We start from the raw sequence: 25675 nt of genomic DNA on the forward strand, positions 1-25675 counted from the left end.
GCCAGAGTCCTTTACCAGCATCACTCGTCTCACCCCAGGAGATGGGGGTCTGTGATTAAGGTGCCAGCAGGCAGCAGTACACTTCAGGGGCTTCCCCGAGCCTGCCTGGGGTGAGGGTACACAGCACTGCTGAGCATCTCCAGCCCGAAAGGAGACAAACAGTGCCTCTGCCTTGGTGATTTCACAATGAGTGCGATTTACTACTATAACCCACTTGATTGTAAGCCTCAGGGCAACACAGCCTTTCTGCAAGGCCACCCCATTACATGTTTCTTTTTCTGAGATGCTGGGCTTTCTTATGAGACGTTTGTCACCTTTTGTAAAGAATCATATGGGGATGGGTGCCTGTTCCACACTGCAGACACAGGGAATTCGTGGGAGCGCAGCTGACAGGTGTTATTCTTCCTACTAAGCAAGCTACCTCAGAACTGCATTCGGGCAGCTGAAGTTGCTAGCGTGCCCTTGTCAAGCTTCTTATCTATGAAACAAGGAAAAGGGACAGATGATAGCAAAGAAGATTGAATGAATGGAGGAAGAGATGTGGAAGAAGGACAGGCTGCTGAGGAGACTGAGTGGCGCAGGTTGCTGCAATGCAGAAGTTTCCCAGCAGCTGACAAGGAACAGGTCTGGGGAATTTCAGTGCTCGGTGGTAAAGCCACAAGAGACTGTGATCCTGTGGGATCACTCTGTGTTAATCTTTTCTTAAGGCAAACCCTCCCCTTTGACATCAGATCCCTTCTGGAAAGGAAGCCATGACCCACTGTTGTGAGCAGACCAAGAGGCTGCCTACAGGGAGCAAAGAAAGCTCATGGAAAGGGGAGCTAGGGTTGGGTTGGGTGCGGCATCACACAGGTCGAACAGGCAAGTGCCTGGACTTTGGAATACCAGGCAAGACTTGGACTTTCAAATCGCTGTGCTCAGGGGCATCCTGGCTTGGTACATTGGGGTTTGGAGAAACATGTCAAAGTGTCTTTCCTGCTCTCCAGTTGGTCAGACAAGTATCTGAGAGCAGTTAAAGAGTTTTCCAAGAGAGATGCATCAGAACTGGAATAGTGAGTGGGGGGGGTTATTGGGGGGTGAAGCATCAAGGAGGAGGGAAGGAGTGTAGGGTATTCCAAAGTGCCAACAGGCCTGAGACGTGCAGTGCTGCTGCTGCATTGCGGGCTGCTCCGGGTGGCCTCTCTGAATACAAATCAGCACGGAAAGTGGAATTTGCTGGGAATTAAATGAGATAATATGAATAAGGGACACATTGAAAATTGCCTGTGTGAGAGAGCAATAAGGCTTTGAGGACATTTTCCTGTCCTGAAACTGTGTTTTACTGTTTTTGTTTTCACATGAAATCTTGGTAGCTTTGAACTGCCTTGGGAAGTCCACACTGACTCGTTCCCGTATTGAACTATCACATTGCAGGCTGGGGAGAAAACCCAACCCCAAAATCCATGAGTGTACTTTCAGGACTTGAGAAGGAAGCTCATCTTTGCTAGTATCTTTACTTAAAGCCTAGAGGGTCGTAGCTGGGAACTAGTCAGCTGTTTGGCACAGAGTATTCAAAGTCCACCTTGAAGGAACTGTTGGTTCAGGCCCATAGTGTCTGTAAAGCATCTAACTTTTGCAGTGTGCTTCACTTGTGAAAAGAGGCTCCTTGTTTGAGCTCCTGACATCAGGACAAATTGCTGTGTAGTGGTTGGGATTAAAGTCACTGAGCAAAAGGCTTTGCCATATTTGGGCAAATCTCTCTCTGCTGTTCTGAAAGGGGTTGATGGTTGTGAAAGCTCTTCCCAGTTTGAGTAACCTGCTGTTAAATGCAAGGGTGGGTTACAAGAGTTGAAAGTATTAGGGCTCCAGTCCCTCTGCTTTTGAAGTCAGTGGGAATTTTGCCATCGGCTTCGGGTGGGCAACAACCTGAAGTAAGAGTGAGTGCTTTGCATCACGTTGGAAAGGAGCTGGATCTCTACCAGCAAGCTCCTCTGCAAGGAGATCTGATCCATTCCCATTTGTTCCCCTCGCTGGATGCTGCTCAGAAGTCAGTTAGTTCAGTGCCTCTGTTAAGGCAACCGCTAATCAAAGTGTGGGTTTTGTTACTGGTGCACCCCAAGAAATGTCTTGCTAAGGCAGATGCAGAGCTCCATAAGTGGAGGGAGAGGCCGGCTGTCCGTGGAAAGTCAGGATGGGACTGAAGCAGTGGTGTTTCCCCCATGTCTCGGGCATGCCAGGTGATTGCCACACACTATGAGGGAAGTGGGAGCTCTGAGGAAATCAAAGGTTGGGGCTCTCAGGAGCTGTGGAGTTCAGAGTGTAGCTGCTGTGCTGCCACTCCAGCAGCACTCGCTTGCTCAGCACCGATGTGAGGAAGCACGGGACCCATGTGGGGGGAAAGGGATCAAAGCAGAGGAGGAGGGAGATGGCAGGACTCTTCGGTGAGAAGAGCCTGGGAAGGAGCAGGAAGAGATGGCAGTCTAGCTGCTGGTCAACTATATGGTCTTCTTCTTCCTGCAGGAACACAGGGTGGTCCACAGTTGATGAGCTGTATGTGTGGGAGGACTTGCAGCACTGCTGCTTAAAGGAGACCAGCAACATACCTTTTCCAAACAGAGAGTCTCAGGGCTGCAGTTCAGAGATGGGGCTGAAGGAGCTGGAAGAATTAAGGGGTTAAGTGCCAAAGGAGGGAGGGCCATCTGGAGAGCTGAGGAAGCCAGTCTTACTCAGAAAGGATGGAAAAGGTATTCCATTGCAGGGAGGAGGTATCTCCTGCTCTCTTCTGCTTGAGTGAGGCCGAGTGATGGACACCGCAAATCCCAGCGGGGCTCTCAGCAGGGATGGAACGAACATACTCTGGTGATGGTTGGAATTTGAACTGGATCAAAAATAGACAGTGTGTGAAGTGTATTAATTAAGGGGTTTTCAGCTGTCAGAAGGAATGAGGATGCAATTAAAGGCACAGATCTTGTTGCACCCTCTTATTTCTAATGCTGGATAAGTATGTTTCACTGTCAGTCTTGCATCCTGATGAACACATCCTGATTCCCAGATGAGGTGCAAGAACCTTGCCTACAGTCTCTACTGTTGCTTGACACCCCAGCCAAGGAGATGGACAGCTCACAACAGCTCAGAGGGTCCTCTGAGACCATGTGGTGTCAGCACATACAGAAATTAGAGTTGCTCCATAGAGTATGCTTAGAGCAGTTTGCCCAGCCTGCTCCTATGCATCCCCAGTGACACCACCTGTTCCCCTGAGATTTCCACTTGGATTTTCTCCAGGGCAGGTTCACTGGGGCTCACTGTGACTGGCATTCAAGCTGTGTGAGCACATATGGTAGGAGAGGAGCAGTCTCTCAGCAGCACCCTGGGGAAGCCTGAAGGCTGGAACATGGCTTTCTTATAAACACCTAAACCAGGAGAATCACACAGTGTTTACTTTGATGGGTGCTCAAAGCAGCAAATCCTTTCTTATTTCCTATCCCAAGTAAAGGTCAGGGAGGTGGTGGGAGGCAGGCGGCCCATGCACAAGTATGTCTGCTTGGTAGAGTGTGGTCTTCTGCTCTGGGAGCCTTTGCTTCTCTGCGGGTACTTGGTTTGCATCAGTGGCTCAGAAACAAACCAAGGAGTGGGCAGGGCCAGAAGGAAGAATACTGCAGAGCACTCCTGAAGAATATTGAGCGTGGTGGTAGCCATAGTGTCATTTACTTACTGGTCAGACTGGTATTAATTTTTTCCTAAGATCTTGCAAAAAGAGGTGTTTTTGAATTACATTCATGAGTATGAGCAGCCAGATCAGTGAATGGAAGGAGGTAATGTATTACATCTTTGTGTGCCAAGAACATTTCCCAGTGCCTGAACTGAATCTGGAAGTGGAGTTGACTTGCAGACTTGATGAAACTGCTTTCTGAATCCTGGGGATGGTCCCTTCTTTCTTGCTAAGACAGGAAGGAAAAATCTGGTGACGGTATTATTGTGCTGTGATGCACAAAGAATGTGATTATTCAGGAGCAAAAGCATCTCGGCGAGCTCAGAGAACAGAGGGATCAAAAGGAGAGCTTGCCACTTTGACTGGGACCCTGGGTTTGGACCTCAGTAAGTACCAAACCCAGGTACTTACTGACGTCCAGACCCAGGTACTGCTACTCAGGTACAGCAGTTTCAGAACTAAGTTCAGGTTTTAAAAGTTGCACCTTTTACTGACTGGCACGGGACTGAATGCTTCCTTACATTGAGGGGAAGAGAGATACAGAAAGAAATCACAGTTTGCATTTAAACTGAATCTGTCACTTTTTAGCAACTCAACGCTCGGATGAAAAAGACCCAATAACCAAAATGTCAAGAAGGGACCTTCTCTGAGTTATAAACTCCCAATACCGCAGAGCTTTTCCTTCGCCCGTCTTTATGCCTTTAGCTGAGTGCTTAATGAATGACAGTTTCTCTAAGATATTCCCTAATCATAACCAACCCTACAGAGACCAGTTACAGCATCGTTATCGTCTCTTACTCTATGAACATGTTATGTCAGGTTAATAATGGTTGCAGCGGGAAGGCGCGATCCAGCCCTCTGAAGCCAAGATCTTGCTAACATCCCTGTAAATGATTGAAGGTACACGAGTCAGCTCACCCAGCTCATTTGCCTCTTAATTTCTGACTGTCGCCCTGAGAAGCAGATTCAAGTTAGGAATTCTGCTTTGCACCAGTTTTAAGATGGGGCAGGAGTTCAGATCCTCACTGCAACATAAATACTGTGGTGGCTACAACTTGTAGGAGAGATAAGCGCTTTCAGTATAAAAGGAGAATTTTTCTTTTACGGTTTTCGCAAATCATAGAGGTCAAGGTGGTGGTATATCTGCTTTCCTTCCAGTCAGAGGAGATAGTGTTGCTGTTCTGCTTCTCTGGAGAGCATGTTGGGGTTGCAGAGAGCTTGGTGGCAGCTGCCCCCAGAATGCTGCATGGTACCTTGAGAGGACTCTCATCATTGTCACTCCTGCTATGCTGTCTGAGGGGAAGCTCATTAGTGCTGAGTTGGGGAGCTCCAAGGGAGTGATGGACGTTGTGAGGTGTTAGAAGCTCTGAGGTGGCCCGATTTCCCATTTGCCAACATCAGGGTGCAGGAATACAGTGTTTGAAGCGGGGTGGTGGTACGTGGTGGTGTTTGTTTCGCTAGAAAATCATACTGCCTGGATAAACTCATCTGCTCTTTAAAAACCTGTACACCAAATGCATTTCTGTGAGCCTGAGGACCGTTCGCAGTGATCCAGGTCCAGACTGCAGTTTGTAAGTCTCCAAGCTCACAGTTTTACACTGGAATTCTTCAAGCTGGGTTCCATCACTCTGAGCTGGGACCGTGCTCGAAGTGGTGGCCGTCTGATGCACGCTGCTTGCGGCACGCAGTGACAGCCAGGCACAGTGCCCAGAGGCTGCTGTACCTTGCTAGCGTGATGGTCCGTGTGTGTGTGAAAGTAAACCTGACTCGTAGCCAGGGATGCTGGGTCTCTGGGATGCTTCAGCCAGAGGTAGTTGGAAAAGAGCAGATGCATTCTTCTGATGTTCCTGCGAATGCCGACAGCGGTCTCCTCCTCTGCAATAGTTGAAAACGCTGTGAAAGGCTTGATTTAATACTGTCTGTGATAAATGGAGGTGTTTGTCCCATGCCTTCCCCTTCCTCATCCTTTCCCCTTCAGTGGTCCCAGCCATTCAGTGGTACCCACTGAAATGTGAGCCCTAATCGAAGAGTCATGTAGGCAGGGAAGAAGCAGTGGGGTGAACATAGGGATCGGGGTGGGTCCAGCAGTAAGTGTTCTCCTGTACTCCCTGGAAAATGTTATTTCTGAGAAAGATGTAAAGAAATGTGAAGAAATCTAACAGCTCTGTCCCACGAAACATAACCCCACCTCTGCCACCAGATGAATATACAGGGTTGACTCTGAATGTCAAGGCCCCTTAAAGCACATTAATTAATACCATAGATAGTAACACTTATGCATACACCCAAGAAGAAGTTGTATGGGAATTGCATCTTCAGATCCTGAAGACCTCTGTTTGGAAATCCCTGCTGAAGTGATGGTCCCAGTCCCATTAACCACACAGACACATGCACAGAAACCAAACTTCAAAGAGCACCCAGAAGTGTGTTGTGTTTCTTTTATGAGCTCTGCTACAGCCTCAGAAGTAAGGGGGGAACTGGGGGGAGGGTGTGTGGGGAGTGGACTTTAAATTATTTTAAAAAATAATCCTTGCTCTAAAATTTCTACTGCCAAATTTCATCACAGACTAATTCCTTGCAGCTGAGTGCAAGCCTCTGTGAAAATAGGGGTTTACAGTGGAAACACTGACTAACTATAGCTGTGCAGATCCATGAATAATGATGCTTTAATTATGCCTTGTGATTCACCAAGACCTGGTTTCTGTACAGCTCGTGAGCTTTCCCTGGCTGCTGGTTTTGGGAGCAAGGTTCAGGGTTTTTTTCTTGACTGTGGTTTGCTTCCTTTTGTTCGTGTTATGTTGGCACATACTTTTTGAAAAGCTTTTCTCTGAAGGGAGCTGGGCAGACAGCTATGATTAAGTATGAAATGATTGGGTGAGCTGTTTGTCAAAGTTATAAATAGGATACCACACAAACCCAACACTAATCTCACTGAAAGACAGATACTGGCAACATTTCTTAGTCATCTGTTCCTGACGCTCAGGGGAGAACAGCTACACTTCCATTAAGTTTTCAAACAGAAGTTCCCTAAAATAAATTTCTCTGGTAAAATTTTGGGCATATGCACTATAAGCCACGCTGAGATCTAGCAGGGTGTTGGAGTTTGAGCTGTTCATCTCCAGTTTAAACCTGGTCCTCCAGGTCACCCCTCTGTGGGAGGGGGAAAGGCGATGATTTGACTCTTGTGGAAACAGAAATCTGCTCATGAAATGGTTGTGGAAGGCCCAGACAGGTGCCCTCATCTCCTCACGCTGCCTGGATTCATTTTAAGGGTGGGAGAGGAGCTCCGTATGGATAGCTGTTGCATCTCTGAGTGTATGGGCAGCTTTCTGTAATCTGCTTTTGGAAGATCAGATGGAAGCACAGGAAGAAGAGCGATGGCACAGGTTTCACCTGCGTGCTTCTGCAAGCAGAAGTGAAAGGAAGCATATTGAATGCCTCCTGCTGCAGATCTCTCTCAGATGGTGGCCAGAGGCTTCTGCAGACTCCAGCCTTGCTGCTTGTACTCATCCATCCAAGTTTTAAGTCAGCTGCATCAGGCTTGTCGAACTGGAAGTCTGCAATTTCATGTTCCCACAAGATGACCCTGTACTTGCCATCTCCTTCCATGATGGCTCAAATTGTAGGACCGCACCCCACACACAGTTCAGCCCTTGTAATGCTGCCCAAAGCATTCATGAGACAAAGCAAAGCAATAGGTGGGGAAGAACCAAGCGTTTGTGGGGCTGGTGAAAGCTTCGAGTCACGCAGTGAAAAAGCCCGCAGCAAGCAGGACTTGCCCCTCCAATCCCACACCTTCCCACATCCCTGCCAACACAAATAGCAAAGAGTTTTGGAGGAGGTACAGGAGCTCCTGATTTGTGGCACAAACCAGCTCTACATGAGCAAAGTCTCTTAGATTTTTAAAAAGATCTAAAACAGGATGATCCTGAATTTGTGGGGTTCGGACAATCATTACATGCATATTTTTGGTTTTAGTGTTGAAAAGTGTCTGTGCATTTATGGAACTGAAGATTAATGACTGTCATTAAATCTAATTTCTTAAATTTTTTGGCATAGGCATTTTCTTTTTGTAAACTCTCAGGGTCAGATTCGGATCCAAGAACTTAGGGTTTTTTTCAAAGTCAGGAGTCATTTTCATTCTTACCAGCAGACAGAGTGGTTTGGGGGTTTTTAGTTTGTTTATTTTTCCCTTGGGAGAGTGATGTTGCTGGAAGGCACGATCCCTCCTTGGACACACACATCATCATGCAGGAAGGGAATGAGCCGCCCCACAGTCTCCAGTGCTACCAAGAGTGTCTGTAGTTGTGCTGAGCAGGAGGAGGCAGCAATGCCATCCTCGCTTGGGCAAGCGAACAACCAAGAGCGCAGCTCATCAGGGTGCACAGTGCTGTTGTGCATCATCCCCAACCTCCTCCTCTGGTGTGGTATGTCCTGCTCGTCACTACTGCAGCCTGTGAGGGTTGAGGAGGGGTAAGAAATCAGGGGTGCCTTGCAGGAGCTCAGTGCTGAGCATGAAACCCAGGAAGATGATTTCCATCATCTTTGCATCAGCATCTGCTGCTTGAGCAGCTTTGGTGGTGTTGGAAGGAAATGTTCCCTAAATGCTGCCTTCTCCCCCAGAGGCGAATGCAGGTTTGCTCTGTGCAGTGAAATGACTGAGACTGGCCTCGAGCGCCACCCATTCTTGAGCAGCATCCTTACAGCCTCGCTGAAGCTTGTTACTCAGTTTATCCCAAAAGAACCCAAGCTCTGGGATCACCACTTCTCTGCAGGGCTTCAACAGGGGAGACAGGAGGAGCCTTTCAGTTCTGACCAAACCCTTCCTCACATTCCTGTCGTGGATTATATGAGTTATTGCACCAAAGCAGAATAAACCAAAAGCCATCACCTCTTAAACCTCTTAGTGGGAGCTGCATCTTTAATCTTCGGTTTACTGCTGAGATTCCTTTTCCAGTCTGATCCTTCTGGCAGCAAGCTGCCAGGACACGGGGAAGGGCTGGCAGGTTCTCCAGTAAATGCTTTTCTGAGAAGAAATAGAAAAAGATTCTGCTTAATGAATTGCTTTGCCTCTTATGCAATAACATATTTATGTTGTAATGAAGCTGCATCTGATAAGAGTGATAGGTTTCCAGCTTGGTCTTATTTTAGATTACAGCAGAATGAGGATAAAAAGACTCTTTGTTCCAAGAAGTAGTAAAAAAACCCTCCAAAAAACAAAACATCTGGTGAGAAGCTGGTGTGCTCAGGACAGCTCTGAAAGAGGTTGATAGTGATGGATTACAACACACAACTTCAGTACGTCCCCACAAGTGTTATGTGAAGAGACAAGATAATTCTTCCCTTGTCTCAGAATCTTTTTAAGAGTTTTCTGTTTTTCAGAGAAAGGGAGAGGAATGAGTGTAACAGTGAACTCCCTGTGCGTTCCTCCATGATCCTTGCAGCTCGTCTAGGCTGAACTAAAGGCTTCTTTCAAGATTGATTTGGAGAGAGAGTGCTAATTGTAGACCATGTCCTGGATTCCCTTTGAAGCCTCTCATAATGGATAATCTCCTTTCCTGGAGCAGAAACTTGCTCAGGAGCTCCCCAACGGTGGGTCCAGCACCCAGAAGAGGATCTGGGGAGCACTGTTTTTTGGTGTGTTCAGTCAGTTCTGCTAGGTAGAGGACATTCATATCAGAATCACAAGGTTAGAAAAGACCTTTGAAGATCATCAAGTCCAATCATTCCCATCCTAAGCTAGGATTTCGTGTGGTGCATGTGGATTTGGCCCTCATTCCTTCATTCCTCTCTCAAACCTCTGTGAAAAATCCTTTTGTTCTGCAAATTAGAAAGCATTTCCTACTTTCTCCTTAAACACAGGCTTGGATTGTTGCACGTGGTGCGGATCCCTGCTGTGTGTACACAGCTTGGAGTCGGAGCCTCTGTAGCCAGGGGTCCCCAGTGAGGGCCTGGGGGAGCAGAGTGATGGGAAAGGGGCATCTCTTTCATTCAGAAGGACACTCCCAAAACCCAAAGGAGCAGTGCGTGGGTGAAGTGCTTTCATGCAGATCTTTTCAACAAGAATCAAGTCTGTTGTCAGCATTTGTGACATCTTCTCTGTTCCCTTCCTTTGGGCAGTTTGCCACTGTAGCATACACAGATGACACCAGGATTTTCAAACTGTCATTTCTGAAGGCACTCTTATCTACTCCCTACTTAATATTTTTTCCAGGACACGGAGATGGCTCTTTCTCCTCCCTTAATTAACTTTTTTTTTGCCTGTGTTTGCCTGCCTTATAAATTCCTCTGACATCAGGGTCTAGGATTAAACAAATTGATACCACACTTCCAGTGCATGAGCGTGACACTGAGCTGACAGCCTTGGAGCCTGAAGTATTTCAACGTGCAAACAGAGCAAATATGGACAAAATTCCCATTCAGCCTGCTCGTGCCCTCCTGCCCAGCTCCCTGGGAGCCAGGCTCCTGCCTCAAGCAGCCTGTTGCAGGCAAGGGGGCAGTCCCAGTACCGTCACACCCAGTAGCAGGTTTCTGCCCCAAGGATGCCAGTTGTGCTGTTCCTCAGAGACACCTGCCTCCCTTTGCTGCACCGGGGTTTCACCACAATGCACTTGCAGAACGAGGGAGCCAGCTCCACGCAGGAGCCAGATGAAGGAGTTTTACGTGGTTAACAGCGTTTTGATAATTTATTAAATCCTGGTAGGAGTAACAGGGTGGGGAGAGGACAGAGCAAATCCTGTGGAGTATCTGCTCGTGGCTTTTTCACTTCTGTTCCTACAGGCCTGGTGTGGATGATGAGCTGTGGGAACAAGCACTGGATGTTTTGCTGTTGCCTTGTGTTCAACATGTGCATTGCTTTAACAAAAGCAGCACATTCCCTAGCTGTTTCTTTCCAGTTTGCTGTTTGTATCACTGGTGTGGAACGTAGTGCTTGTTTGCTTTATCTGGAGCGAAAACATTAGTTCATCTCCCATAGCACAAGCTATTTGATCAGCTGTCGGGTGGTAAGGTGTTCGAAGAGCTGCTGACACAGGGCGAATTCAGACCTGTGGTGTGCAGCTCAGAAAGGCTCCATGCCCTTGTTATCAGCCCCTTGAGATACCCAGGTGCTCCCTGAGCTAGGAAGTCAGTTGTGCTAGGGCCAAATCTCTCTCAGCCTACTGAGGCTGTAAGGCAGCAGCAATAGGCATGGGGAGGCCAGTATGGATGAAGCAGGTGAAATGGCGCCTGCCTCTTCCCCACAGTCACATTTCTTATCCTGAGAGTGCTTCTTGGTAGGAGAGTGCAGGAAAATCATGACTTCCTAGAGCACAACCCTTCCTCAGGACCATGTTCTGGCCCTGATTTCTTGACCAGCAGCCCGTACCCAGCCCAACAATGCATATCCTGGACCCATGGTATCAGTCAGACTGCAGAGGCCATGGCTCAGTGAAGGTTTGCCATGCAGTGCTTAACATTCAGGCCTGCTGTGACGCCCCTGACATGATGTGCAAACAGAGCCGAGCAAGACAATACTCCTAATACGTAATCAGAAAGTAGAAGATAGCATAATTTGACAACAGCTGGCTGCTAATCAAAGACACGGGCTGCTCAGGGCTGAGCTAGCACCTGCCTGTGTCCTGGTTCTGGCCAGGCCAGAGTCAACCTCCCCCAGCAGCCAGCACAGGTGAGCTGAGTTAACCTGGGCTGTTTCCACCCCACCTGACTTCACTGCCCCATAAAAGGGGCTGGTTAGGGAGGGGCTTGATTCCTCTAGGACAGGCTGAGTGCAGATGGGGTATCGGCTCGGTTGGTCCTTGCATGGAAGCTTCTGTAATCAGGTTGGTAAACTACTCTGCATTATCAGGGGTGTGAGTGTAATTGTCCATTATTGTTCTACAGTCAGGGTGCTTTTGTCTGCAAACTGTCCTTATCCCCACCCACAGAGGCTGGGTCTCTCCTCTGGCAGTGAGTGAGCAGTGTGTGGTGCTCAGCCACTGCTTGGGGCTGAACCCACAAGCTTTGCAACAAAGGCAAATGCCTGATTTGTCCTCTCCTTAATCGAGCAGTCTGGTAGCTGGTTCAGTGTGATGCTAGCAGCTACTCAGAGACCAGCTCTACGCCTGGACACCTGACACAGAGATTATGGGGTGTGGGTGCTTGGAAGCAGCTTGCTAGCTGGTGTTTCCCAGTGCATCAAGAACAAAAAGGACACGAAGAGTTCTTCCTAGGGTGGGCAGCTAGGACCGTCTCCTAGTCCAAATGTGTTTTGTGTACCTCTGTTTCCCCTAGGAGTTATCTGTGACAAGACTGGGTTTCAAGGTAGCATTGTGGTACTAATGCTGGAGGCTGTACTGTCAGTTACTTACCAGTGTGCAGTAAATCATGTTCTCTTTAAAGGTATGTTTTTCATGAGAGGTGGGGACAGGAACACCTGAAGCAGGAAAGGCACGGGAGGCATAAGGAAGGGTTTTTTACTTGTATTGTGCTACCTATTTGCAAGGTATTTGTACCACCCCCAGGCTCATTTTCATCTGCTGCAGACACACTGATGTGTTTAAAAAAACGTAAAGGGTGCAGGGGAATGACCCCGCTTTGTCCTCAGCTCCTGCCTGTGATGCTCAGTAGCCTGGATGTGATTTAGGTGTGAAGAGGGAGAGGACAGCAGACTGTAGTTCCTACCACAGGTAGCAGAAGAGGACTGGAGCTCCTTGGCTGCCAGGTCTCTGGTGCTTACTGCCTTTACCCAGCTGGGGGCTGCATCCCTGTGTCTCTGCCATGCCTGGCAGGACTGTCTCTGCAGTTTGGGACTTCAGCAAGCCTGACTGCCTGAGACGTGTCCACCCAGAAAGCCCAGAGGAGGGGGCTTGGGCAGTAGGTGCCTGGGGGGCAGGGGGGAAGGGGAGCTGGACTGAGACAGCTGGGGGGCAGTTTTGGTCTAGGAGCATGAGGTGAGGCTTTGGAGCAGTTTGGAAAGCGAGTGGGAGGAGGGTTAGAAGTCTGAGGGAAGAATCATGATGGATTTATCAAAGCCTGAGATAAATTAACCTCTGGGAGGAATGGTTTTGTAATAATTTGCATTTAGATATTCTGACACATCCAAATAACCCCAAACCCTCTGCAAACATTGTAATGAATTCAATCTACAGCATCCTGGGAGAGGGATAGAAATAGCACTGTTTACATGGTTAAAGGAGCCAAGGACTCTTCTCTGTGTTGCATCTGAAACCCCTGGGACTGCTCCCCTTAGGTGTTCATGGCTCCAGAGTCTCACGGTGGGCTGAAACACAGCAGCCATGAATAGCTGGAGCACTTTCCTGAGCTCACTCAGAGGAGATCCCACAGCCCCTCTGCTTACTCCACACACCATGGGCTGCAGTGGCTCCTGGCACAGCCCGTGGCAGGCAGGCCCACAGCTGAGGGGAGCCTGCATGGGCCAGGGCAGTGAGGCCGGGAGCACTTGGGAAGAAACAGGGAGCTAAGCCCCATCGCAGCTCGTGTCGGCGGTGGCTGCAGGCATGGCTGTTCCCCCTGCTAGGTGCCGTGCCACAGAGCAGCCTGGCTCCATCCCCCAGGGGAAGGTGGTCAAAAGGTTTAATATTCAGTACTCTCAAACACAGTAACGAATTTGATAGCCAAAATGATCTGCTAACCCAGGCAGCTGAAAGGGTGTTTGAAGGACGATCCAAACCTGTAGCCAGGTAGTGTGATATTTTCTTGTCATCAGCCTCCTGTCTATTCCTTTCCACTCCAGGGCAGTTAATCATAAATGAGATATTTGTTCGATGCTGTTTCATGCATGCTTTGCTCTGTCTGCATTTCCAAAAGACCGTGAAGTTGGTGGGTTACATCCCACCCCAACTTCCACGGCCTTTGCAGGAGAGCTGGCTCTTGCAGGGAGACCCAGATTGAATCGCTCTGGTTTGGGTTTCTTTTGGCTGCTGAAGGCTTGGGCAAGCCAAGGGCTTTCTGAAGGGAAGCCCAGCATCCTGAAGTACATCTTCTCTTACAAATGCATTTTAATTCTGGAATGCCTGGGGCAGCGTGGGGCTGGTATCATCTGAGCCACCCACTTCACCCTGGGCAACTGCATGCGTCCTGCTATCAGGCCTGTGAGTCAAGGGCTGGGGAGGGACGCTGGCTTTCAGTTCCAGGTTCACATGGGATTGTGCAGTTCCCAGAGTTGGTCCAAGTCCCTGAGAGTGCCTCTGTTATCTTCAAGGAGATTCAGAGCAGCCTTCTGCTTGCTGCAGGTTTGGCTGCTGCCATGCTCTCCTGCTTCCTGCAAAGCTTTTCCAGGGGCCCAGAGCGAGCGCTCTTGAGCAAGTGGTTAGCAACATGTCAGCTGTGTGCGAGGGGAAATTTCTCTGACACAGCAGTGGAGAGGAGAAGGCAGGCTGTATCTTGCAGATTTGCTCCTTGTAAAACACCTCTAGCTCTCCAGATATCTGCAGATAATCTCCTGCCAAGTCAACCCGGAGATATTTATAGTGCAGCTTCAGCAATGACGTAACAGCAAGTTGGCAAACAAATGAACTTTGAAATATAAGGGGAGCAAAAATACAGTCTAGAGTACATTTATTTGGGAGTCAGTAAAAAAGGTTAAATAATAATAGTGAATGCTTCCAGGGTGGGTCAGGTTAAAAAGCAAAGCAAGCAAACTGTTTTCATAGTGCTCTAGGACTGGTTTGTGTGCACGGAGTTTGAATTACAAAGACAAATGATAAAAACTTTGCTTCCCACTGAGATAAAGTGCTGTGGTGCTGAGTACCATACAAATGCCTGCAGAAAGCGAAGGTAAATGTTGTTTCAAAAGGGATTGAAACTGCTCTTAGTTTGAGCATTTAAAAAAAAACCTCAAATCTATGTTCATTTCACAAAGATGTGTAAAATTAATCAATTTGAGCTATGGGTGTGACTTTTCCCTCTCTGTCTCTTTAGTTTTTCCCCTTTCCTTCCCTCTCCATTCTGCGGTGAGGCTGGCGGGAGGTGATTTGAAGCTCCACTAGCACAGCAAGGGCTTGGACTGATGCCATCCTGCTGAAACGTGCTCTGCTTTGCCTGGGGTGGGAGCGTGGAGGTTTTTGTCTGATCATGTCACGTTTTAATTAGCGTGCCTCACACTTCTGCTGCTCCTTATTGTTCATCGGGCAGCTCGGGCGCAGCACAGGGCTCTTCCTCCCTGTCCATCTTCCTCCTGCAGACAGACCCTGCTCTTCCCCAGAGGCAATCCCCATGTTTTCCCCTTTTTGTTCCTAAATCCTCTACGGGGAACCTGCCTGACAGGCAGCTTTGATGGATGTGCAGTTTTCTCCTTGCTGGGGCGGCCATGTTTGCTCTCCCTCATTTCAGGCAGATCTCCCTGCCTGGGGAGGCCAGAGACCATTGCCCAGCCAGGCCGTGGGTTGAGACAGGAGTTCCCTCCTGTTGCTTTATCTTGGTTCACCACAGAGGGGTTTATGAAGGGTTGGTGGTGGCTTGGGCAGCACTCTGAGCCCTGGTGAGCAGTGGAACATGGAGGAGTGACGCAAGTGCTCGTGGTTTTTTTGGGTGCGACTTGGTGCAGGGGCTCACAGGATCAGGACCTTATCCACAAAATTTATTGGCACCTGAGCCAATGGTGGTAGAGGCAGTCTTTGGGAAACATTGGGATCCTTTGGGATCCTTGTGTTACCACTCCTTGTGTACAGGCCTTCCGAAGAGGCTGGGCCCTGACAAGGCCTCACTCTGTCCTGAGGGCGTGGAGGGTGGCCCTGAAGGATGCACACCACTGTGAAACAACTGTCACCAAAGCTTGGGTCCTCATCAGAAACCCTGTGGCAGCCGAAATTGCATGGAAGAGGCTGGACAGGAAGAAAGTTTTTAATTTGCCGTGACAGAAAACAAAGCTGTGTCTTGTCAAAAAATTATAGCTTCCTTTTGCTGCCTGCCTGTCGCATGTCAGCAGGCCGCACGATGCCTTCCCCATCCAAAGGCAGCTTTGCAGAAACGAGCTCAGGGAATGAACTGCAGGAGTCGAGTTTACTAAGGAAGGAAAGGCTTAGGCGAGCACCAGAACTTGAGACACATCTGGTATGGCAAGTGTTGAGCCACATGACGTTTATATTTGACTCCTGCTGCTTTTCCTGTTGCTTTCATGGTGTGACACAGCAGTGTCTGGGTCCTCCTGGGGACTGCGGAGGTGGCTGTAGAGCTGTCTGTGAGCGGGGACCCGAGGGCCAGCAAAATGCACTCTCATCCTGCGTGGATTCTACCATCAACTACAGAGCACTCCTGTCAAAACTGCTCTTAGGCTGCTAATCACAGGGATTCACCAGGGTAGGATGTGTGCCCAGATTCAGAGACGCTTTACCCTAAGGCACCCACTTGCCGAGGGCTCCGCACTGGAAATAGCTAAGGACTTTAATGGGAAACTCTGGAGGACTCTGCAGGTTCAGGATTTGAAGCTGTCAAGACACACAAGATAAAACATGATTTAAAATATATGGTTCAGCTCAGCTATGACGTTAAGACAGCAGTCCTGTAAAACTGCCAGCAAAATCATTGGCAATCTCAATCAAATTATGTTAAGCATGGTAACTTCTTTCTAATTGGTTTATCTCAATGTGTGCTTAGAACAAGGGGTTTTTTAATCCTCTAAAAAATACCAACCACCCTGATGTTTGATTTCATTCAAATGAATTCTTATTGCTGGGTAAGGAGAAACGTAGGGTGTGTTTGCAGGTGGATGTGTCTTTGTTTGTAAGAACTCATAAGAACTTAAGCAATTATTTTTAAAATGTTGCTGACTCTGCTGATGTAAGTGCTTGCTTCTCCACAAGACAGAGATTGCAGAGGGCACGAGGAGCTCCCATGCTGAAGAATTTTTCAGTTTGACTGCTGAGTCCCTTTACCTTCCTGTCCTTCCCTATAGCAAAGTGTAGATTCAATCCGTGATTGTCATAGCAACCCTGTTTTGGGTGGTGGTGTCTCCTTCTGAGAGAGAAATTTTTCATTGAAAGATTTCAAAATGCATGGAGGGGAATTAGTCACCCAAATTCAACTGGCACTCAGCATGTCTCTGTCTTGTGAAAACTCCTCTCCTGTCTTACCTCTGTGGTTATGGAAATGCCTTCTCAGGAGCAGTGTTTTGGGGGGATGGCTTAGGAGGGGGGGAGTGTGGTGAAGTCAGGGTTTCTTCCTTGACAAAGTAGTTTTGAACAGTTGTTCTAATATGCAAGTTAAATCTAATGAGGACAATTACTGTCTCATTTAATCAGAGACTTCCATGTCTTCTGGGATCCTAGGTGGAGTGGGATTCCAGGTCAGGCTTGGAGCGGGAAACACTTGTATTTCCCTTTTCCTTGCCCCACATATAAATTTTATCTGCTTCATTTGGCCTTCATTCACAGAGAGCAGTGAGGAAATTTGTATCTGCATTCACACCAGCCACTACACTAAGGCAGAGTAACTCAAACTAGGGGTAAACATGTAAAGCCTGGTGCAGTTCCAGCTGGAATATTTTTATGCTGGGGTGGTCTGGGCTGAAATCCTTCCTTTTCCAGACCTGGACACTCAACTCCACTTTCTCTCGTTTTAGGGGAGCACCTGCGAATCTGCCCACAAGGCTACACCTGCTGCACCAGCGAGATGGAAGAGAACTTTGCAAACAAAAGCCGAAGTGAATTTGAAGCCATGATGAAAGAAGCCGGCCGCTCCGTGCAGACAACCCTAACGGCGCAGCACAGGAGCTTTGACAGTAAGTAAAGCCTGCTCAGTTCTACCAATGATCCAGTCATTGCTTAACTTTCCAAGCACTGTTTGAGCCAGAAATTCACGTTTGACACACAGATTCACAGGATTGTAGGGGTTGGAAGGGACCTCGCGAGATCATCGGGTTCAACCCCCAACCTTCCTCTACATCTTGCTTATTAGTTTGTGTGAAATGACCTTCAGTAGGAATTGTACATCTGGCAGTGTTTTTGCATGACCAAGTCATTTTGAGAAGTCCATTTCAGCCAAGCTGCTGCAGGAGGCTGGCAGGCACTCCTACCAACCAATTGTATACCTTGGCGTCGGCACAGCTCTTAGGAGCATGGCGTAATCGGGTCAAGCCTGGCAGCATAACATTGCGGGTAGTGATGAAAATCTTGGCACTGTGCCTTGTGCTGTATGTTGAAGTATGGGGTAGAGGTGACTGGCTAACCCTGGGTAGATGGGGAGGGTTTAAGTGTGCATGGATTTTTCTTGTCCTTTCCATATAGATACCAAATGAAAAAGAGCATATTAGACGCTTACAACTTTCACCTTCATGGAGACATCAGAAAGTGTTGCGTAGCAGCGAAGGCTTTAGAGATTGTGGCACATAAGATAGGGACAAGCATGCTCTCCAAAGGACAGTATCCCCTCTAACACGCTAAGGAAAGGCTAAGGATGGCGCTCTTACTTTCATTGTTCACTGAAGAATCCATTTTGCAGTGCACAGTAAGCCTCAAGGTCTGAAGGCTACTGGAAATAAATGGTTTATTGGCAAAATTGAGGTGACCTATGATTCAGAAACTGTATCCATTATCAGATTTTTAAGAAGGTCAGACACTTAGAATCATGGTCCTCCTAACTTTATCAACAGTCATCATATGGAGTTACCATGGAAAGAATAGGAGTTGGGGAAAGAAGCTATAATAGCCAGTAAGGTGGAACTGGAAATTTCAAGCAGTAAATAATGGATCTAAAGAAATAAGCCTGACCTTCAGGGAGCAGATAACTGAGATTAAGTGCTTTTACACTGAATGGAAAGAAAAGGCAGTGCATCATGGCAAAATGCATTGTAACTGCGTGGCCAGGGTTGACCGCAGCAAAGGCATTCCTTTAAAAGCTCCAAATTAATTGATTTTTCAACTGCCTTAAAAAGTGATAACCAGGAATTTCAAAAGAGCCTTTGAATGCTGGTTGCTCAGACCGGGGTGTGAATGGGTCCTGACGCGGCCGCTGCTGAGCGCGCTTGCTGACCTCTGAAATCCAGCCCTTCGCAGGGGTTAAAGCTGAACGCTCACCAGCCTTGGCACCCACCCCTGCTTGTGGCAGTGTTGGCTGGTGTAAAATAAAGCCACTCTTTCTTTTTGCCACAGACACTCAAGAGAGCATAGTTCTGCTTCTGTCATGTAAGAGAGCGCAAAACTTGATGGAAGCTTTGGGGTTATATTGATGAGCAGAAATTGCCTGGTAAAGAACTGGTTTAGTATGAGTGTGATGTTTTGGTGGATCAATAATAATAATAACAGCAACAAGCATAATAGTAAGCAAAAACAAGCATATGAAAGGAGGATGCAATTAGAGCTGTAGGGGCTTGCTTTTCTTTTGTTCCCCAGCATTTTACAAAAATAGAGCTTTATTTCTGTCATGCACACCAGATTTTCTTTTAAGCATCAAACAAAGTAAGTGTTCAACAAGCAAAGTATTACCTTAACAGGCTGTAATGCACAGACCAGTGCTGGTTTGCAGGGGGAATAAACTCACTTGAGCCCGCAAGGCCAAGATGCTGTCTCCTGCTCCCATTATACCTTCTTACTTGGCTTAACCACCCTTGCAATCAATACAGAGTTTATAATTTATGCACTATGTGATGTAAAAAAACCCAATTCATCATACTGTCTCAGAGTTTCAAGCATAACTTTACCTACAAGCAGTATTAGTGTTTTTCCTATAGCAACTGCATAGATGGTTTAAGGTTTGAGGGCATTCTGGTGGTGGGGCAATGGAATGGCTTCAGCTGCTCAAACAATGCCACAGAACCCACCCTATCTTCCAGTTAATGTTATTAATTTCAGAGTTAACAAGACTTTTTTTCAGATAGAGCTATTTAGAAGAGGTTTTTTAATGTCTGATTGGTAAGTTCTAGTCTTTGGCACCAGATACCTGGTTTTGCTGGATTACTTTAGCCATAGCTTAGTGTGTAGGTTTTGAGGTTGGAGAGATACTGATGCACAGTTTGTCTTCCTATCAGCAATTTTGTTTGGCCTGAGGAGTATGTATTGGAGAAGGCTCCACTGGATGGGAATGTCCAATCCTTTCTTGTAGTATTTGCAGCCTGGAGATCAGATTATTCATATGTTCTCTGCTAGCAGGTGTGGTGCATTGAACTACAGGCTTAGGGCTGTCTGTTTTAGATTCATCACAGCAAATCTGGCTTTTGTAATCTCACCACTGATCACGGCAGCAGTCTCTACTTGTCAATTGCCCTGAAGCTCAGGTTAGAAAATAGCAAGACTGCAGCAGTCTGGCTTTGAAGTAATATTCTCGGTGCTAGCGGTCAACACTTTGCTTTGGAGAATAATTCATCCTTTCAGGTTGTGGTCTGTAAAGCCCTAAATTGGTAGAGCATCTCTGTTCTGAGTTATGGCTTTGTCCCATTGCAAGGAATAATACATAATATAGTATATGCACACATGTTCATTTGAAATATATATATATATAATCTGTTTCTTCTCGGTAGCTGCTTTTGGGGCAAATACTTTGTCTCATGGACAGTATTTTTAGAGAAAATAGGCAGATGAAACACAGGAGACATACAATAGGCATAGCTGCACATTCAGAAGTGATACATGGGGAATAGGATCCTACGGTTTGAGCACTCTCTCTGCATAGCAGAGGACACGTGCCTGCTGGGATGCCCTTCCCCCAGGATCTGCCAGGGCTAAATTTAAAGTTTAGCAGCCTACAGTATTGCTTAGCTCCTTACTGGTGCAGTTGTTGTTTTCCTTCAGCCCACTGTAGCTAGCAGGGTTTGGGGGCATCAGATTTGAGCTACACGTGGTCATGGGCTTGCTGGTAACCTCAGGGCTTCGCTCTACAACCGGTTGGTTTTAATTTAAAGAAGAAGAAAAAAAGGCCCAGACCAGGAGTGCTGGGAGCATATGCTTTTGATAAGTCAGCGCTGGGGAGGACGGTGAGGTCAGAGGAGCAGTATTTCATTAGCAGGATCATACGCACAAGTTCTTTGTTACTTGGGATGTCCCGGGGCTCTCGGTCAGGCGGGGAGGGGGGGTGTAGTTACCTGGGTGCAGAGCCTGTGGTGGGACTTGCTGAGGCTGCTAGTCTGGTTTTGGTCAGACTTTATTTGCCTGGGAAATTGTACGTTAGTAACCTGTGTGTTGACAGACAGAGTTGACTAATAAAACTGAAAGCAAGATGGGGAGTCTCCGAGGGAGCTGGGGTGTCCTCTGTTGAGACTGGCACTGAATACTCTTTTAAAGATGCCACCAACATTATACATGCCTCAGATTTTAATCAGAGAATTTCAAACCCGTATCATCTCAGTGGTATCTGTTACTACAAGATGAAATGCTTTGAGGAGTAACTTAGTTGGAGCAGCTGGTTTCAGGAGACCGCTGAGAGCTGCTGCTTGCCCCCTCTGCCGGCTGCAGAACAGGAGTTAGCCAGCAAAGCGCTTTGGTTCTTGGTTTCTGCTGCGAGCAGGTTTCAGGGAGAATCCTTGGGAAAACGAGGGAGGGGTTTGGTTGCATATCACGCAACTGCATGTCGGTGTTGCACAGAGCTGTGGGACTTGGGCACTCCCAGCCTTCCCCATGAAACTTGTGCCTCTGTAGCTGAGCCTGGAAAGTCACCTGGACCACGCAGGGAAGGCGTGATGCGTGGTACCCCATCAGAGCAGTCGTGTTTGGAGCCAGTGCAGCCCAGGATGGCAGCACCGTCTGGGTCTGCAGAGCTGGCAGAGGCGGTGGAAAGCGGGAGCGAGGGCAAGCAGTGCTTGGAGTGGCAGCGAGGAGCAAGGAACCAAGTGCAAGCACCAAGGAACAAGGCTGTGTTTCTAGTCCTGATGAAAGCTCACTTGTTGAGAGTCTAATCCTTGTCTGTCTCTCTCTCTGTCCTCCTTTTTCCCCCACTTAAATCACTTTTTAATAATACTGCAATGTTGTGCCAATCTTTCCTTCCCAATCGTTTTGGTACACTTAGCGAGCGCTCCCTGTGTGACTGCTGACCTTTAGCTGTGAGCCAGGGAATCTGTCCTTTCAGAATTGTTTCATGTTTTCAGGAAATATCAACAAGCTGAACCAAAAACCTTGGCTTTTATTCCGTACTGCACAGTCTAAAACCGATTTGTAGCTCTCAGAAATTCTGGGCTCTCTAAGCTGTGGCGATCAAAAGCAGATTAAAAATCGTGTATTTTATAGGTAGCTGCTCACTGGGAAGTTGATGTCATGTAAGAGTTTTGAGAATGTCCCGTGTTGCTAGCTGGAAATAGCATGTGCTGGAACACAGACCATGCAGATAATTAACATTATTTGAGGGTTAGTTTTAGACAGTTACATATTTCCTATGAAGATGAGTCATTGCTGTAAATGTTACCAAGCGGTGAACATCCTAGAAGCTGTTACAGGCTGATGGTTAAAGATTCAGAAATTGCTAAAGGCCCCTAGTTTAAAATTCAACTGAATGCACCTTTGTTGGAGGAACTGACTTAGCCCACAGTACCTATGGCTTCAGCCTGTAGAACAGCTGTTGGAGGAGAGAGGTATATATACTTTATACATACTTACATGTACTGTGGATGCTTAAGGAGGCTGATCAGGAGCCTGTGGAGTAAGCCCAGGAAGCAGAGCCCTGTCCTACCCACTGACTTTAAACCTGGACTACAAAAATCCAGGCTTGAATCTGAACTTTGCAGGTATTTTCTGAGTTGTTGATAACATGAACTGATCCCTACCAGCCTGAAACGTGAAAGTATCCGAATTTGGTGGCCTGCTCACCAAAGGATATGTTCTGAAAGATATGGGTCTAATCTGTGCAGAAAATGATTGCCAGAAGACCGAAGCAATGGTGGTCTGGGCATGGGGACTATGTCCCCAAATGCAGTGACCTAACATGACTGCTCTGTGCTCCCAGCATCCTGCTGCCTCCATTCTGGGGTGTGGGTGTTCCACAGAGGCATCGCATAGTTTGGGTTTGGTGAGGTGCTCTCTGAAAGAGACTGTGTTTATGTAGAAACAGGAAAGAAATCTTTCCAGGGGTTATGCCTCAAAACATGGAAATGCTGCTGCGTTTGGAAATCATTTCCTTTGTTTCAAAGGCTGTGGAAAGGAGCACTTCTGGAGTTGGCAGTGTCCTTGCTCAGCTAGCTGGCTGCCTCCCACCGCCCTTGGCATTGGCACCAGCTGCTCCTTGGAGTCAAGTGTTTGGGTTTGGACTTAAAAGATACTACTTTTCGTGCAGAAGCCCCTACTTAGCTGTGGATGTTCTTTTTTGTGGTAGCTCCCCACGCTAGTGCTCTGCCTCTGAAATTGTGGTGTGTGGCCTCAGTTGGTGGCCTTGACCACGAACTCAGCTCTGCAGGAGAGCACTGACCTCCCGGGCATCCTCAGGCAGCAGCAGGACCGCCTTGCGAGGCGGTGAGCTTAGCTGTCCCTCTGGGTATGTGGTAGAGGCATTGGGGTGACTTCCACAACTCTCCGGGTATTTGCCTTTCCCAAATTCAGTCTTGTATTGGCCTTCTGCTGGTCACATAACGGACCATCTGATAATGAGCAGTGCCCATGCATGGGCATCTTTTCCAAACTGGAAAGTATAAACTAACCTAGGACACTTAGTGCCCCAAACAAAAAGCTCATAGGGTCAGAGAGTCCGATGACGAGGAGGGAATTAAGGGAGGAAGGTGTTTCAGATAAGCAGGAAGCTTCAAAATCTTTTTTCCTAGTGAGATGTCAAAGAAACAGAAGGAAAAGGAAACCAGGAGTTGGTTGCTTTTGCTAAATGAGGTTTCATCACTGGCCCTGCATTTCTCTGGCAGGCCAGGGGTATCCTTGGTAAAGCACCATTGATTGGTTTGTGCCCTCTCCTACACAGCACTTGGGCAGCATCATTCAGAAGCAGCTCAGTTCTCCTCCAGCTTTGCCCCTGGGACTCTTTATTAAAAGTACTTGTAAGAGGGGCTAGCAAAGATGAATCCTTTGGCTCCCCTGGACTTCCTTCCCTTAAGGGTGGTTTTGGGAGGAGCTAGAAATAGAGAAACATCCTTCAACCTGGAAATACCAAAGCAGGGTCCCCAGGCAGATCCAGGATGAAGAAACAAATGAGGGGGGTTAACCCTTGAAGGCCTCCTTAGGAGAAGGGCAGCAAGCACCCACACTCACCTTCTTCCTCGTTTCCCCCAAGGAGCCACCTTAAGTACCCCCCAGCACAAGGCAGGATTGATGCAAGTCAGTGGCTCCCCTGCCACCTCAGTCTGCAGGAAAGAGATTCTTTCATGTGCGGTGCTGAGCATCTCCCGTGGTATTTATGGTTTCCTGGAATGGGGTGCGGTGTCTACCCAGGTGCATTCCTGGGCTCAGCAAGATTAATTCTGACAGGTAGCTGCCTCAGGGAGGCAAATGCTTGGGCTCACCTGTAACAGCTCCAGCACCTGGAGTTTTCTCTCCCCTTACAGCCACTTCTCTTCACATTTAATCTTCAAGGCTCCATTGTGTGCTGCAGGGTATAGTGCAATGTACGTGCAGCACTTTGCTTAACAGATGGCATAGGCACAATATTCTCTTTTATAGCACAAAAAGAGAACAAAACAAGGCAGTGGCTGTGGCAGGGATGAGAGCATTACACTGGGTGTCTCCTGCGAGGCTTGCACGCCCCATAGAGATGAGCTGCTTCATCCCTGCAGAAGTCAGGTTAGGTAGAAAAGGTAGATCAGGCATCTTGGTTTCAGCAGCTGTCACCATGTTTTGTCACACACACAAAAAAAAGGCTGCCTCTGAGTGCTCAGGGAACAGTGAAATGTGCATCTGCTCAGGGACATAAAAGAAAGCACCTGCTCCTCCAAGATAGTGGGTGACACACACGTATTTTGCAAGAAATTAGCGATGTCCAGATAGTAATTTCAGAAGAAAGTGTTGACAGAGTTTATTTTAACCTTGAGGAATCGATGCACAAATCTCTTTGAAAACCTGTGATTTCTCAGAGCCAGCAGCCAGCTTCTCTTACCAGCGCTGGACGTGGCATCGGTGACTGAAGTAGCATCACTCTGATGGCCAAGGGGAGGTCAGAGCAGTGAAAAGGGAGACAAACGGCTGAGGCTTCTCAGTGTGGCTCTGCAAAAGAGACTGTGTCACAAATCAGTTTATGCTCAGCCATCTTTCAGTTTACTGGTTTCCACATGAAGCAGTTGTCACCCTTCAGCTCTCTGATGCTCAGTGTTTCTCATAAGAGGAAAATACTAGTATTTTCTGGGCTACTCTTGTTGCAAAGAAATGAGGTGGTAATTCCTCCCCCCCACTCCCCCAACCTTGGCCTTTGCCAAGAATCACATAATTTGGTAGCATTGAGGGCTCCAGAGGCAAGGTGCTGTCCCTGTGTAGGGATCAGCATATACAACAAGCGTGAGAACACGACACTGAAACACATGGCGTGTCCTGACATAGGAGGCTGTGTTATTTTGAGTACTTCAAAATATCTTTTCTCGTTTGAGATGATAGCAGCACTTTGTTCTCTCTCACCAGAAATGCTCGCAGCAAACTGTTGATTCTGCTTTATTGTTATTGGCATTGGAGCAGCACATCCTTAGAGCTGAGGAGCTTCTTGTAACTGTGATGCACTGCGGGCATCCTGCCTGTCTGAGACTCAACCTGGGGTCTAAGGACCTTGTTTAAAAAAACCAACAAAACCCAGGTCTGAGTGAGGGGACTACGGAGGGAAGAGATGAGTGGAAGGTCATACAACGGGTTTGTACTAGAGGTGGGAACAGAGCTCCAGTCCCTTGGCTTTGGGGTGAGGTGTGGGAGTACCAGCAGTCCCTCCAGTCCATAAAATGCAGTTATCCTCTTCTGGTAAGAGAAAAAAATACATCAAGTCATCCTGTGTCTTACAGGCATTTTATCAACCAAGACTTTCTGATGTGTTTGTTCTCAGTGCCCCCACCAAACAGGGAACAGGCACTGGCTCTGTTTGGTGTAGTACCCCTTCCAAAGTGGAAGTTATGATCAAAACTATGGAGGAGGTTCACAGGAAAACTTATGTGAATGTGGC

General features: G+C 47.7%; 1 protein-coding gene across 1 annotated transcript in view; it reads left to right on the forward strand.

Annotated features, from left to right (window-relative positions):
- GPC1 (glypican 1) overlaps positions 1 to 25675 on the forward strand; it is a 190616-nt gene that overhangs the window by 79297 nt on the left and 85644 nt on the right. The window contains exon 2 of the mRNA XM_084267168.1: positions 17247 to 17405. Within this exon, the coding sequence (XP_084123294.1) occupies positions 17247 to 17405 (159 nt within the window). The remainder of the gene's footprint in view (positions 1 to 17246; positions 17406 to 25675) is intronic.

Source organism: Gallinula chloropus (genome assembly GCF_964237585.1).
Source record: "Gallinula chloropus genome assembly, chromosome: 8".
Taxonomy (NCBI): Eukaryota; Metazoa; Chordata; class Aves; order Gruiformes; family Rallidae; genus Gallinula; species Gallinula chloropus.